This window comes from Macrobrachium rosenbergii, chromosome 55 (assembly GCF_040412425.1).
Source record: "Macrobrachium rosenbergii isolate ZJJX-2024 chromosome 55, ASM4041242v1, whole genome shotgun sequence".
In the NCBI taxonomy this organism is placed as follows: Eukaryota; Metazoa; Arthropoda; class Malacostraca; order Decapoda; family Palaemonidae; genus Macrobrachium; species Macrobrachium rosenbergii.
In genome coordinates, this window is record NC_089795.1 from 86071730 (window position 1) to 86087252 (window position 15523).

Consider the following 15523-nt stretch of genomic DNA (forward strand, 5'->3'; position numbering starts at 1 on the left):
TTTACAGCCTCTAAAGAAAACAGCGCATTTAGACTCCTTAAAATAGAAACAAATATTGGCGTCTATTTATAAGTGGTTCAATTGAACATTACAAATAAATGATTATGTTCAAAACTGAGCTAATTAAAATTCATTTCTCTAAATGATTATTAAAAAAAAAACTTTTGGCTATCTCGCAAGGGGATAGTGTCATCAGTGCACCCCATGTGGTGCACTGTACGCATTACCAAAGAGTGTTTGCAGCATCCCCTCGGTCCCTTGCTGCAAACACTCCAGAGCCTTTTACTTTACCTCCATTTCCTCTTCCCCTCTTCAGTCTTGCTGTCCAACCTTTCTAAACGTGACTTCTTGGTGCAACTGTCACTCGCTAGTTCCTGTTACACTTTTTGTTGCTCTTGTCAGCTTTGGGCCACTTGTAGTTGCTCTATGACTTGCTAGTTGCTGTTGCAGTTGGCTCTTGTCAGTTGCTGTGCTACTTGTACTTGCTCTTGTCGGTTGCCGTGCCGCTTATAGTTGCTCCTGTCAGTTGCTGTGCCACTTGTAGTTGCTCTTATCAGTTACTGTGTCACGTTTTCATCGCGGTGACGTCACCTCCACCAAACACCCGTTGTGACGAAACCGCGCGTGCGCACTGAACGCCTTCAGAGTCCAGAGACCTAGTTTGTAAACAAACCATCACTCACATGTTGAATATTTCCTGAGACTTCGCCAAATAGCCTCAAAAACAGATGGGCGTTCTTTATCAAGATGCCGAAAGGCCTTCCGATGGTGAGTGTTTGTCGGAAGGTTTTTGGATAATGTCTTTTTTTATTCAGAGAACAGTTAAATAGACCAGGAAAGACGAGACATGTAGTGATCCAAAAGGCTGTCTGTCGACCTTGGGCCGTTTCCCGATGAGAACCCCGATGTTTTATGCATTTAAAGTCATTCGCATTGAAAAACACACCTTGTGTGTTTTACTCTGGGAGTTTTCCGGGGGTTTTGAATGGCGCAAGACCAAGTCCAAGTGGGAAACTAGACAAAATGCACCATTATCCTGGTCCAAACCCACCAACCACTTGGTGTGATGGCACCATTTTGTAAATAGCCTGAATGCACCACTGCATAAAAATGCACTTGTTGTCTGGTTGGTTCTAGTATCATCAGATTTTTGTCATGCTTACTGGAAACTGGTTTAATGTCAAAGTTTGTCGCTTGTTAAAAGCGGTTATTAGGTAATTTAAAGAATAGAGAGTCTTATTTCTTTACTAAAGATTTTATATCGTTCATCCTTTTTATCGTATTTGATATCAATATTTTATTTTATGTACCCCCAGCTTAGTCTATAGGCTATGAATTTTTCTGGCCGAAGCCTTAAAGTGTCTTGGTGGTTTTGTAATATTCTGTTTTTATTCCGAAACAGTTAGGCTTGTAGTTTAAATTAAGAGGTAGCTACCTAGCAAGGTAGTAAAGTTTTAAACTCCCTCGAAGTACAGTGTGTTTTTGGTTTTGTAATTTTCTGTTTTTATTCAGACCTTAAAATGATTTACCCAGAAAATAATCTTGCAAGGTGAATATACTGTATATAGTTACCGATATAGTTACCCAAAGAACGTGTTAAGTGATTTGAGTTGGTGCATTTGGACCATAAGGAATAATGCATTTTAATTGGTTAGTTTTAATCTTCTCATAGCCTAATGTATTAGTTGGTCTTTCAATATTCTGACTGTATTCAGTCTTTGTAAATGCTTCACTATATCAGAGAAAATAATCCTGCAAAGTTAATACAGTATAGATATCTAGGCTATATAGTTCCCTAAAGAGCAGATTTTATGTGAATTAGGTCAGTGCATTGGGACCACAAGGAAAGTTGCGCTAAAATTAGAAAGTGGTGCATTGGGATCAGATAACGCAGTGCATTCCGACCATGGTACATGGTGCATTCAGACTAGTGTTGGTGCATTGAGGTAATGGTGCATTTAGTCCATAAACCTCCAAGTGTCGTGCATCTGTCATGAAGGCAGGCCTGGTTCCTGCCTATGGCTATATTTCTGTTTTGTGGTTGTCTTCTATTTATGTTTGTTTTTGTTTATCAGTTTTTAATGATATATACTGCCTTTTGTTTATATTTTGTTTATGCACATGGCATTGCTATCTTTTATCATATTATTGTTTGTGTTTGTCTTCAGTATGATATTTCTCTTTTGTTTTTGTTCCTGTTTCTTCAGTTTCACCCCCTCCCCCTCTCATCCAACATGACCAGTTGCAGAAGAGTTGCGTCAGCCATTCCCACTGGTTGCTGCCGCCGTGTAAGTGGATCAGAGACATATTTCAACAGGGAAACATCCTAACCTAATCTTAATAAAGCCTAGGGTGCTATGCCCTGATCTGACAATGGGCTTTACCCCCTGGATCCCTCCCATGTGACACTATGTAGGCTATACTGTAACAGAATGATGTAACGGTATAACCCACGGAAGAATCTCAAACTGACATAACCTAGGCTGTCAGGTCCTCACTTGGCTGAGGCTTTGCACTCCTCCCCCCACTGCATAACCTTACCTAGATACTGTAAGTTATATACATAGTCAAATGTTGGGTTGCAGCCTAACCTTACCTTGAATTATGAAAGTGAATACATGCACAGAAATTTATCTTGGCCTATTCTTCCTCGCCAAGCCCATACCGCCAGGGGGCAGCCTGACATCTCCCTTCGCATTGTACACAGCATATTCCTTATTTTCAAGTTGGGAGATACACAGGAAAAAAGACTCATATTCTCCCTTATCCAATACAAGTATTGACTTTCAGTCAAGGGTTGGTTTGTGTAGGAGAGACATTTATCAGAGGCAGGGATTATCTTATTCCCAGATGGGTAGAGAGTCATTTTACTTCTATAGTATAAAATGTATAACTGGATCTCCATCAACACTTCTTACACACAGTGCAGCCATTATTAAACTGAAATAGATGTTATGAAAACTAGGAAATACCAAAACAATTTAGAAAATATGCAGTAACAACAATGTGAATTGTAGTGAAGCCCCAGTGGGGCTTTGGTGACTCAAGACATTTTAGTCTGAGTCAGAATCTCAGAATTCCATTGGTATGTAACGGAGTGCATAGCGTTGTTTCAAACTCATGAAGGGATGGAGTGGTATGCTTAAGCAATTGCACTTTTAACCTCAAATCCTAGAATTTCCAAACATGTGCTCAGAATGAAACAAAACTTGGCCCAGTTACAAAAAATTTTGTCAGGATATTTTTTTTTATGCATTTGGCTAACATTGATTTCTGTTAGTGTGATTACTATTGTGAAATACAGGTACAGTACACATATGCCTGTAATTTTTTGAGCATTTGGTTACAGTATACAAGTACTGTACACTACTTTATGCAGTTGTATTGCACTCCATAGTTAGAGCTATACTTTACTTGCAAAAGAAAAAATCTTAGAGTATGAAGTATTTTCTGCTTTGCCAGATTTGGATGCTTCCAGTAAGTTGAGGTCCATTTAGTTTAGGTGATACTATATATTTCTCATACAAACTCATTATTCTTTGGAAAAATTGCCCCCCTCCAAGTTGCGTCTGGCTGTAGATTAACCATAGAATAACAAGTTCTTGTGACTAGTGGTGCTTTGGGGGACCTAAATACACATTCAGACAGAAGGAAAGGCGAATTCGTCTTTTTCTGGATACATCTAGAGATTAATGTCACTGCACATAGGCCATTGTAAGGTAGTAGGTTGTATGTAAGAAATTGATTTATTTTTAGGAAGGATTATATGGTTATATTTTACTTGAAAAGTATCTTTTAGATTGTTCCATTACTAGAAACCTTTCAGTGGTGCAGTAATGTTATAAGCACTGAAGGTTGTAATTTTAGAGAAGGTTGTGGTGCTTTTTGAATTATTGTTTTATTGTCCTATTTTCATGAAAATCCATTCTATTAGAAAGCTGACATAGCATGTTAATTGGATTTTTATTTTTGCTTCCCAGTGAATGCCAGCTTACTAACAGTAATGCGTAAACATCTCTTAACGAACAATTCTTGTACTTACTTAGTTTCATTATTTACAGGTAAGATGGAGGGAAGTGACTCCTTGTATGTGCGAGGTAGGTGCAATATACATAACTTCTTTCAGACTAAAATTAATATTTAGGGAAAATTTTTAGACTTGCAGGTAGCAAATGTTTAGCATATGATTTGATTTGATTTATTTTCTAAGCTCAAAACTTCTAGAACTCCCTTTTTCTTATGGGAATATAAACCATATGTAGGAGTATTTGTCTTATGTTTGACATCAGATTTCATTGGTTTTTAATTTTTGTGAGCTTAAAACTAATAGAACTCACTTTTTCTTGTGGGAATACAAACTATAGCCTCATATGTAGGAGTATTCCTCAGCGCAAGCAAGAATCGGTCAGTGAAACTAGGTAACGAGGTAGTTAACTGTTGATAGGTGGGTGATTTTGGGGGTGGTGACGCCTAGTCACCCACCACCACCAAGCACTTTATCCTTGTCGAGTGAGTATGTCTTCATGCACTTCTACCAACGTTCAAGTTGAAACACTTTTCACTGCGTTCTGCATGTATGGTGGTTATTTTATGTTGAATCATGGATGCACCCAAGAAGATGAGCAAAGAAGTAGTGGAAGACATGAGTAATTGTGTAGTCACTTCATGCCCTCTGCATCTGTAGATCCTCACTGATAGTATTCTGTAGGGGTTGGAACTGTTTTTTAGGTGGATCCCTTAGAAGAGTGTTGAGTTGGTCCCCTTTGCAGTCAGGAGGTGGGATGATTGATATAGATAATGTAACATTATCTGCATAACTGCCAGGTTATGAGACCAAACTTTCATTAATCAGATGAAATCATCTGCTTTTAGGCCAAACTTCATACCCATACAAGTGTTCTTAATAGGGTTATCTTGAGAGTTTGAATAAAACTTGAACTATAGAGAAGGGTACCTCTTGTATAGTACATTCAGTGGCCAAGTATGAACACCTGATCTTACCTGTATGTAAGAATTAGTCTGAGGCTAAGTGACTGTTTGCTTTTTAAGTAGGGATGCTGTGAACTTTGTAATGTGTTACAGGGGATGTTTCATTAGCAGGTCAATCGTCTAAGACCCCCTTCAGCGTTGGCATCATTGAGGTCATCCTCTTCTGGCGCCACTGCCCCAAGTCTTTCTCTAAATCATTAAAGACAGGGAAGCTAATGAGTTACTTTTTTATTATTCCTTATAATCAGAGCTTATACATAACCTTTTGGAGGACCTTCCGGAGGATTTAGCCCCTCTTTGGGGCTCTGAGGACCATAGTCTGTCTCCTTGATGTAAGAGATCTTCCCCAGAAGGCTTGTCACTATTCTCCACAAGTGTTGCAGTTCACCTTGTATCTCTGTCTGCTTGAAAACTTGCGGTACAGCTGGCTTTGTGAATTTTGGTACAGTGAGGAAAAAAGAATTCTCTTTCTGCTGTCTGGAGAAATGTTAACAAATTTTCAAGCAAATCTTCCTCCAGTTCCAAAAATCAGTAGTCTGGACAAGTGACTTAGAAGTGAGTAATGTACTGGTTAAGCAGTTTAAAAGTATATAAAAAAATAGACTATAGTATACCAATGCTTAATGAAGAAGAGCAAAAGCCAATTCATTAAATAGAGAGGAATCCTACAACCTGCCTGTAACAGATAGAATTGGATTGTGCCCTGTCAATATGCAGTGGTAAAGCCTCTGGTTATGATGAAGTTCCATATGCAGAGATACAGTGTATCTTATTTTAAATAAGATATGGGATGCCCTGGTACCAAACACCTTGTGAGCTTGCTTGAATTTTTGCATTTTTAAAAGCCGGGAAGGACAAGTTTATAGTTGCAAGTTACTGCCCAGTTACATTGGCAGCTCATCCTTATAAGATCATTGAAAAGATGGTCAACGTGAGACCAGTGGTATTGGAAGAGAGAGGAATTTTATTATCAGCAATTCAGAGAATATGCTCTCCAATGGACATTCCAAAATGAGTAATCCGTGTGTAACTCCAAGTATGTCCCCTTTGGCAAGGATATTGAGAGCTGTCATCCAGAGAAAGCTCGAAAATCATTGTATTTCAGTGCCTCCATTTTATTTGTGAGGCCCAGAAATTGCATTTCCACTCGTTTTAATGGGAAAATCCATCTTCCTGCTGGATCCACTTCTAAGTTGGGATTCAGAGAAATTAGTAGGTCAACAAATATGCAAGCAGTACTGTTCACAACAGTATACGTCAAATTAACTTGAGTTCCCCACTTGGACGTGAAACAACCCAGAAGGTCAGGAGAGATGGTTATCTCCCCTGCTGACCAACAGTAAGAAACATAAAAGCATAAGCTATGAAGAGGGAGCTAAACAAATTATACAGTGAACCCCCGTATTCGCGGGGGATGCGTCCCACACCCCCCCATGAATAGGTCAAATCCGCGAATGCTTAAAACCCCTCTAAAAACACTTAGAACTGCCCATTTTGAGCTTAAACCAAGAAAAACCCTATAAAAATGCTTATACCTGAGTATTTTTAATAGTTTTATCACAAAAAGTGCATTTATTCATGAAAATTATGTGAAAATACAGTAATTATTGAATATTTCTCAGTGAAAAATACCCCGAATGGGCAAATTTTCTGCGATTGATGGCTAGATATGTTCCACAGAGAAACCCGTGAATGTGTGAGTCCGCGAACCATGAGAGCGCGAATACGGGGGATTTACTGTATACTAATAGTATTAATGTAATAAATTTGCTGCTTTTGTACTTTCAGATCGAGTTGTTGTAATAAAATTTTCTCACTGTTTTTTGCAACTGTTGTTAGTAAAGACGAGACTAGGTATATTTTGTGGGCAGTGTAGTAGTTACCATGGTTTTTCACTTTTATTAGATAGGTATCACTAAAGTACCATGACAGAATTATATTTTTTCCAACTTTTATTGCATCTCTTAGTACATGGAAGATTTTGTCATGTTGGACACCAAATATTTTTGACTGTTAATGGGTGAAGTGTTTCCTTGTCATTCAAGTTATCCATCACTTTTTACTTTTTTTTTTTTTAAAGTCACTCTACGTGAGTCAGATCCATTGTGTAAACTGATTGAAGAAAGACTGATTTGGTTATGCAAAGACGTCTGTTACCCATTTGTCTCTATCTTTCAGGTCAACAGATAATGAGTGTCAGTACATTTGTCAAAGAAATAGAGAGTCTTCGAATCCACAGGGAAGCAGAGGGTCGTCTAATCAGGCACACAGACGATAAGATATTTGCGAGCCATATGCTGCCAGTGGTCCTTGTGGAGATAGATACCCCATCAATAATTAGGCGGAAAATTGCAGCTTTGTAAGTAAATTGGCAGTTTTTTATTTCTTTTGTCATATAGAAGTTTTTGTTCTTGTTGTGCTCAGTCACCTTTCATCTTGTTTTGGTCATAAACAGAGCCAGTATCTTTGGACCTCATCTGATTTAAAATCCAAATCTTCATCGAGTAACATTGGCATTTTGTTTATGCTGAAAGTCCCCCAGATTGCTAATGGGATTTGTTCCAAAGTCAGGCTTTTGAGTTGACTTTGTATGCAAGTCAGAACAAGTATACTGTATGCTCCCAGTGTAGTCTAGGTTTTAGGAATGTTAGCATAACTTCTGCCCTCGCCTTGCCCTTATTTGGGTCCATTGTTTGCTTAATAATGTTTTATTATGCGATTAATTCACTTTTTCCTGGTTCACAGTAATGGTTACCTTTGGTTCTCCATTTTTACTCAGCCTGTTATGTGATTTGTGTTTATTATTGTGTATTTTGGGCATTTCATTCTCTTTGCCAATTGTTTCATTGTATTTGCGTGTTGTCCTTGGAGAAGGACCCCCATTGTAGTGCCCTTTTTGTGTAAGGGCCAGTTGTGTTCTCCTGCAGTTGCTTGCACAGTTTGCAAGGATTTACCTAAAGTAGAATGGTACTGTTTTGTGCAAAAAATCACATCTACAGGTAATATTTATACTCCTCTGCAACCACGAGGGTCAGGTCACAGGTATCTTCAGACAAGACTTCTTCCTCCTGCTCCTCCATGCCAGAAAAAGTAAATGTAGGATAATGTGGAAGTGACTTTTCAGTTGCCATAACATCTCAGTTAAAACAGGAGGAGCCTGCAGTTTATTTTCACAAATACTTATGATTTTCTCTTCAGGTTATGCAATGAAGAATTTATAGTAACTTGTTAGCAACCATTGTTCTTAAAGTACCCTGAACATGTGGTTGAGAAAATGTTCTACTAATCCAGCCAAATTTTCTGTTATATCCCTCATAGTGATCCAGTAAAGACAGTCATAAAATCAAAATCGCTAACGTGGACATTATTCAAAAGGTTATGGTAAAAGGCTTTCCACCTCACTGTGCACTTCTCGTTCTTTCTAGAGGACCTAAGGAGATAGGTCAATCCACAATAGTGCTGTTCTAGCAGGTGATGTAGGATGGTGGGGAGTAAACTAATGAAAACTAATGGGGTTCATTTTAAGAAAATATTGTAGCTTGTTTAAGAAAGGCATTTTTTTTATATTAACATTACCATGCCCTCTTCCTCACATTCTGTAAGGAAGACCTGGCCGTCTTATGCAGTAGTCATTACTAGGGGGCCTCCTGTATCTCACTCTTCTGTAGCTTCTTCCTTTACAGTGATAAACAGCAAAAGGCTCAGGGCTGTTAGTTGATAAATACCAACATTTATTTCAAATTCCTGTAATGATTCAGTCACCTTCTTTACTCTGTATCGTTTTTTGTGTTAGGGTAACATCTCTATTGTTGAAGAGTTTCTTGTGTCTGTTTTCTGCTTCCATTTTATTAATTTTTATTGTCTTTGTATCATCACCCTGATGCCCATCGCAACAGATCAGTTTGTGGGAGTCTGTTGTGTTAAGTATGCTTCACCTAGTATGATGGTGCGGTTGTTTTCTTCAATACCTGTTACTGTCGCAGCCTGCCTAAGCGCAACAGATGCTATAAAATGTTTTCCAGTGAATAAAGAATGAAGTAGCAACATTAAATCTTAAGGTAAATTACTCGACTTCAAGGGGTAATTACAATCAGTGAACAATTAACAATTTACTGACAAATAATAACAAAAGCTCACAAAAAAGTTATAAAACTGGCACATGTGTTAATGCAATAAATTAATAGAAATTATAAATATTTGACAGTGCTGTAGAGAGGTAAAAAAAAATGCCTTGTCTCGCCACACGTGGAGCACAGATGAGTAACGAGGTATGGGCTGAGATGATCCTGTGTCACAAACACAATAAAAGCATCCCTCTGAAAGAGAGAGGGGTTGAATTAAACATAGAACTGGCATGTACTACGGCCCTAACAGTATACAATTGAAATATCCTAGGTTACTGAAATATGCCTGATGCTTAAAGATCACCCTGTGTATTCAGGGCAGACATTACTCTTATGCATTCAGGGTGGACAAGGGCAGGCACAGCCAATCAAAACTCACTTAGATCACACTTTTCCTGATCTGGAATTGAACTATACATGCAACATGATGGATGGCTTTGGCATAGAGGAGTTTGTAGGGGGGTCCAAGGTGGGACTTGGGATGTCGTAGGAGCGAGAGGACACGTGAATATCACGCTGAGGAATTGAAAGAAAGTTTCTGGATAAAATGAAGGAATAAAGAATTAGGACAAAGGAAATAGATCGCCATTAACCCTGAGCATTGTCTAGACTTACCTTGGGAGGTCTTCGAGACGTTCAACACTTAATAAGCACCTCACTGAAGTAGTTACACATGCTAGAGGTGGCGTACTCTTGTGTAGTCGGGCATGAGCAGAGACTTGGGTCCTCCTAGGTGGCCTGATGGCATAGGCTCACAAGATGGCGGATGCAGCAGGTCATGTGACACTCTGTCAATAGGCCTAAAAGTACCAGAGAACTTACGGCAGAAATAGATAGGACTGGGATTGATTAATGGATGAGAAAGTCTGCTGATTCAGGCGCCATAACACTCCTTTATACGGCGGCCATCGTAAAGTGACGTTGGGAACGAGGTTAAGCCTAACATCCTCTAAGATATGATGAGTACTTCTCATCTAAATGAAATTGGGCTTGTGCAGCAACTTCAGTACTCTTGTCAAATGTAATCCTTGACAGGCAAAATTCCAGAATTGTTTCTCCATGCTGATTTCTTTCTCCTAAGCAATATCTTCTGATAACCAACTGTCAGTTCCACATACAGGTGATGAAAATATATGTTTACATGGTATTTTCATTTGCATTTTGTTGCAGATGAATAATCCAGGTAGAATCAGTAAAAGATTCAAAATTAAGTAAACTGCATTGAAAGAAAAATGTTGAATCTGATGACGGTGTAAGGGAATAAGAGATTCAGAATTAGAGAGACAGAAGTAATATCAGTATATCACCCGTTGTGCAAAGGCTCACTATATATTGTTTATATCTAGTTATGTATAGTTTTTGTCTCGACAATTTGGATTTTACCTTTTGCCTGTAACAGTGTACCATGTGGAACAAATGTTTTGGAAAATGTCACTTTATTCTTTCCTAACTCCCAAACTTTTTCCTTTCAGGAAAAAAAGTAGCTCGACTGTTCGTAATAGGATTGTTTCATCATCAGAGAGTGAAGAAGAAGCAGATGATAGTAAGCTACCAGGTAAAAGGATGCTGACATACATTTAGATTTTGTTGGTTTTAAGATGACACAAACTATTGTCTGTTTGGTTAAACCCTATTTTTGAGCCTAACCACTAGAGCTTATTAGATCCCTACCAATAAAGTTGGAATGATCATAGTTTTCTTTCCATTTTCTGTCTGTCACTTTTGTCATCACAACTTCCTATACTGTTCAAAAGATTTTAAGCTTTGTACAAAGGGAAAGGTAGATCAACTCTGTTTCCATTTTCCTGTTCATTAGTGACCACTTAACTTGTTGGGTTGGTATTTTGATGGATATACAATCTGAGAATTTATGTAAGAAAGCATTAGTTGTTGGGAAAATTAGAACAGCCTCATATGTTAGGGTATGCCCTATAATGTTCATTTTCCTATGTGGTTATCTTTGATATCTTCAAGTTGTATCATAGTTGTTGTATTCTTGGTTTGTTAAATTTATTGTTCTGTTATAATAAGCTCATTACTTTATTGTAGACTGTTGTGCATCCTCTGCAGTCTTCAGACTCATCAAAAGAAGAATTCTTCCACTGTCCACTGGCTGCATGTGCATTCAGGCTCTAAAGTGCTTGTGGTGGTACGTTGAGTCGAATATGTGTTCTGGTGTGCCAATCATACTCCCTAAAAATTGTGCCCTCTGGGGCAGTTAGTGCTGTCAGTGCTTTGAGCACAGTTTTTTGGAATGGAATGGAATGTAAAATGTAGGCCAAAGCCCAATTGCTGGGAAATGTGAGGTCATTCAGTGCTGAAAGGTGAATTGAGAGTAGCGTGGCAAGGCTTTAAACGTTTAACAAGATGAAAACCTCTCAGTTGCACTAAGTTGCAGCATCCCTTTGTTCCCTAGCTGCAACCCATTTCACTCCTTTTACCATACCTCAGTTCATAAGCTCTTATTTTCCACCCTCTTCTAATAGTTTTTTCATAGTACTGGGTCAGTTGGTAGCAGTCTTGCCATTCCATTCATTTGAGATCCTGGTTTTGATCCTGAATGAAGTACAAATTTGATCATGGTAGTTATCATTTGAAGGAGCTTAAAAGAGAGAGCTCTTTAGTTACTCTAGCCCTCGTGAGCATCATAAGTAAAGTAGTAGGATAGTTCTTCATGTCTCACAGCCACCCAAAAACTGTACGGGCTGCCATCCTCCTGCAGGGGAAGCAGGAGATTTGTCCTTGGACTGTGGCCTAACAAACCCTTATTCAGCTGGTGTTGACATTGTACCTTTCCTCACATCAGTTACGCTCTTTGATTGTTTGCTACCAGCAGCAACTCCTCGTTGGTTCATGCTTAGTCCCTTTGATGGCCCTTGCACATTCCTTCTTGGATTTTGGCCCCCCACAACCACTGCCATACTATATACCTTAGGGCCTTATTCATGTGTTTGATTCATCCCACAGCACATTTTCTGCTTACCAACACTAGCCTACCAGCCTTTCTGATTTTAGCTTCATAGAGCTTTGCATTTCAAGCAAGCTTTACATCTCGCCTATTTACAGTTTGAAAGTTGACTGCATTGAACCATCAAGACCTCTGATCTTTCACTTTCCTGGATTAAACTCATCTTGCTGAATGCCAGCAGTCATGATAGAAACTTCCGGGGGAACTATTAGCCTTAACATATTCTTTGAATGCAGCCTGAAAGGATTGTTAGACAGTGTTACATGAACCCTCAAGGTTCTGAAAGAGTGCAAAGTCCAAAACCCATGAAGAATTAAGTTTGTTGGGTGAGCCAAAGACAAGGATGGTTGGAGGAATCTGGTGGAGGACCTTTGGTTTTAGCAACCTTGGTGTTGGTACTTAGTTAGCCTTTGTCCTATTTCCAAAGATTGGTTTTGGGGGTTTTACAAAAGTTTCTGTAGGGGATTATTGCCAACAGCTTGCCTTACACTTCATATATTCCTTGGACTATGCCAGTTAATATGTGTAGGTTCAACTCTTCATTGGGCCAGCATTTGCTCGACAGTTAGAAATGACTTACATAGGTAAGCCATATTATTATGGAATTGAGTGCTTTGTCTGGTTTGATGGCTTTGTAAGGAAAGAATATCTTTACAATGAACTGAGATAGAAGGCCCCCATTAGAAGGGTATGTTTCTGAGCCTCAAACCCTGGTGTCTCTACCTATATTGGTAAAATGGTATTTACAAAAAGCAACATTATGTTTATGAAACAAAATTATTGGGTAAAATGCACTATTTGATGTTAATCCATTTTTTTGCCTTGTGATGTAAGTTGTTTGCTTTATAAATTTGAAAGACTGTTTGGGTAATTTTGTGTATTAAAAAGGGTAGTCATGAACAGTTTTCTAATAAGAAAAAGTCTCACTAAGTTATATTATTTTATTTTTAACTGTCAAAATCTAAAGGAAGTTATATTTGATGTGTTTTTGTTCCTTTCAGCTGTAAGTTCTCCCAGAACACTATCCTCAGCACCTCCAGCTTCCTCTCGTACTTCCAATCACAGTGATGGATCAGATTCTGAAACCAAATTTTCCGAGGATGATTTCCTTCCAGATCTCTTAAACATCACCGATCCATCTTATGATACTAGCAGGAAAAGCATCCCAAAAAAGACGAAGTTGCTCCAAGGTCACCCAGTCAAGAAAAGACGCTATGTTAAAAAGTTCAAAGCACCAAAACTTTTCAAAGGGGGTGATGGCAAATTGATGAAAGCAGCCAAGCAGGTTTGCTTGGAAAAGCAAAAGATGTTTGCCAAAAGTGATAAAGGTAAAAGAGTATTTAAGAGTGGTCAAGAGAATGACAAAACAGCACTGACAGGCGAACAGCCAAAGGATAGCAAAAATCATGAGTACAAATTTAAGCAATCATTTTCAACTTCACATCATTTTAAAACAACAAGGATAACAGAGTTCAAACCTTTTGCTAAATCTCCTAAGGACGTTGAACGAAAATTGACAACTTCCAGTGATATGACAAAGCATGTTAGTGATTTACAGGATATAAATAGAGGGAATAACAAAGAGGAAGCAGTTGCAAAAAGATGTGAATTACGCATGCTTCTGCAGAAACGCTTGGAGTCGCCTCCACCAGTGAAAAGCGGTGAATCTCCCAAAGATCCTGAACCTGAAATTCCAGGTTTGTCAGGTGAAACGAGTATTTCTCAAGAAGCCAGTAATTGTGATTACGATTCAGATGAGACTGTCATTTATGAAGAAACTGTTATAAGAAATTCAGGGAGCTTGTTGGCAGGTACACCTCCTGAGCAGTCTAGTACAAGAAAGAGATCAAGTTCCGATGACAGAGATGACAACAAAAAGTTGAAAACTGCAGCTGAATCATCACATGGCCTTAGAATTGTGCCATCTCCTGTTCCTTTTGTGGAACAGTCATCTTATAATAGAGAAACTGACGGAGAGCAACAAATCAAGATCCAGCAAGTTGAAGGAGGTGTTACTGATGCCTTTGAAAGTCCAGACCTTTCATCAAAACCTGAAATTAAGAAATTGAAGTTGCTGAAAGTCAAAATGGAGATGAAGACAGCCCTTGAAAAAAGATTGAACACTGCCAAAGAAATTCATGAAGAAAACTTGAGGAAGGAAAAGGCTGCTTATGAAAGACGAATTAGGTCAGAAGAAAGAAGGTACCAAAGTGAAGTTACCATCATTGAAAAGAAAAAGCAGAAGCTTGACGATGAGATCAATTCAATATTAATGCATAGTGAGGAGAACGTTGAGGGTGGGACTGCCGATGCTTCTCCTACATTATCCGTTATCTGTAAGTTTTGAATGCAAAGGCTCTTGCTGCTTTATCAGATGTTTTAATTTATAATCCCTGCTAATGATCCATAAAGAATTACACCTTTAGAAATTGATCCATAATGCTGTCTGTGTTATTTTCAGCGTATTTTGCATGAGCTTTGTATTCAGAAGAGTAGAAGTTTATTGGTATGTATTGTAGTAGAATGCACTACAGTGACATGAAACCTGTATTACTATGGTAAAATTATTTACCGATAGTGATTATATTGATAATGATGTGATAACAGTAGTAATAATGACAGCATTTCTGTCAAGGCATAAAGTATGATCCAGATTTTTGTATTATTGTGCTTCATCTAATGTTAGTACTTTTTCAGTTCTTGAAACTGTGATGAAAGTTTTGTATTATTTATTTATTTTTTTTTTATTCCAGTGCCAGTACCAGATAAAGATAATTCTCAGCCGCAGGTCGGGCCAGCAGAGGGACTCCTGGCAAGACTACCAAAAACAAAGGTGAACATTATAAAGGATGCCAGTGTCTCCAGATTTGGAACTTCACAGAACTCGGTACATCAGAATGTTTCTTTTAGAATATGTGGCTGAATAACTAAGTTTCTCAGAGCAGTTAAGCTTAGGTTTAATTGTCGATAGGTGAAAGCATTTCTTTTAAAAAGTATACCTTAGTTTTACCAGACCACTGAGCTGATTAACAGCTCTCCTAGGGCTGGCCCGAAGGATTAGACTTATTTAACGTGGTTAAGCACCAATTGGTTACTTAGCAACGGGACCTACAACTTATTGTGGAATCCGAACCATATTATAGCGAGAAATGGATTTCTGTCACCAGAAATAAATTCCTCTAACTCTTCATTAGCCGGCCGGAGAGTCGAACTCGGCCTCGCCCAACGAAGAGCTAAGCATTTCTTTTCATCTGTTAGTAAGGCTGTTAGTGAATTCAGACTATTATTAATGTTATTTCCAAGAAAGCCCTCTTTCAAACCTGTCTTGTGCTGCCAGTGTATGAAAACGGGGTCAGTGTTTTGTTGTAATGGGTCATTATACCTGCCGCTGACTGACTGTTGGTGTGCTGACGTAATCCTGTCGGCTACCTTGATGGTTAAG

The 15523-nt window shown here is 38.6% G+C and overlaps 1 protein-coding gene across 8 annotated transcripts in view; it reads left to right on the plus strand.

Moving 5' to 3' along the window:
- The first annotated feature begins 449 nt into the window (after window positions 1–449).
- LOC136835570 (nucleolar protein dao-5-like) overlaps window positions 450–15523 on the plus strand; it is a 47673-nt gene continuing 32599 nt past the window's right edge. For 3 of the 8 annotated variants that reach the window (XM_067099246.1, XM_067099249.1, XM_067099250.1), the window contains exons 1-6: window positions 463–768; window positions 4062–4097; window positions 7168–7348; window positions 10586–10668; window positions 13083–14417; window positions 14835–14968. In XM_067099246.1, coding sequence (XP_066955347.1) covers window positions 729–768; window positions 4062–4097; window positions 7168–7348; window positions 10586–10668; window positions 13083–14417; window positions 14835–14968 — 1809 coding nt within the window. In that variant the 5' untranslated portion in view covers window positions 463–728. Of the gene's footprint in view, window positions 769–4061; window positions 4098–7167; window positions 7349–10585; window positions 10669–13082; window positions 14418–14834; window positions 14969–15523 lie in introns of all 8 variants that reach the window. The other 5 variants (XM_067099245.1, XM_067099248.1, XM_067099243.1 and 2 more) reach the window with 4 other exon arrangements.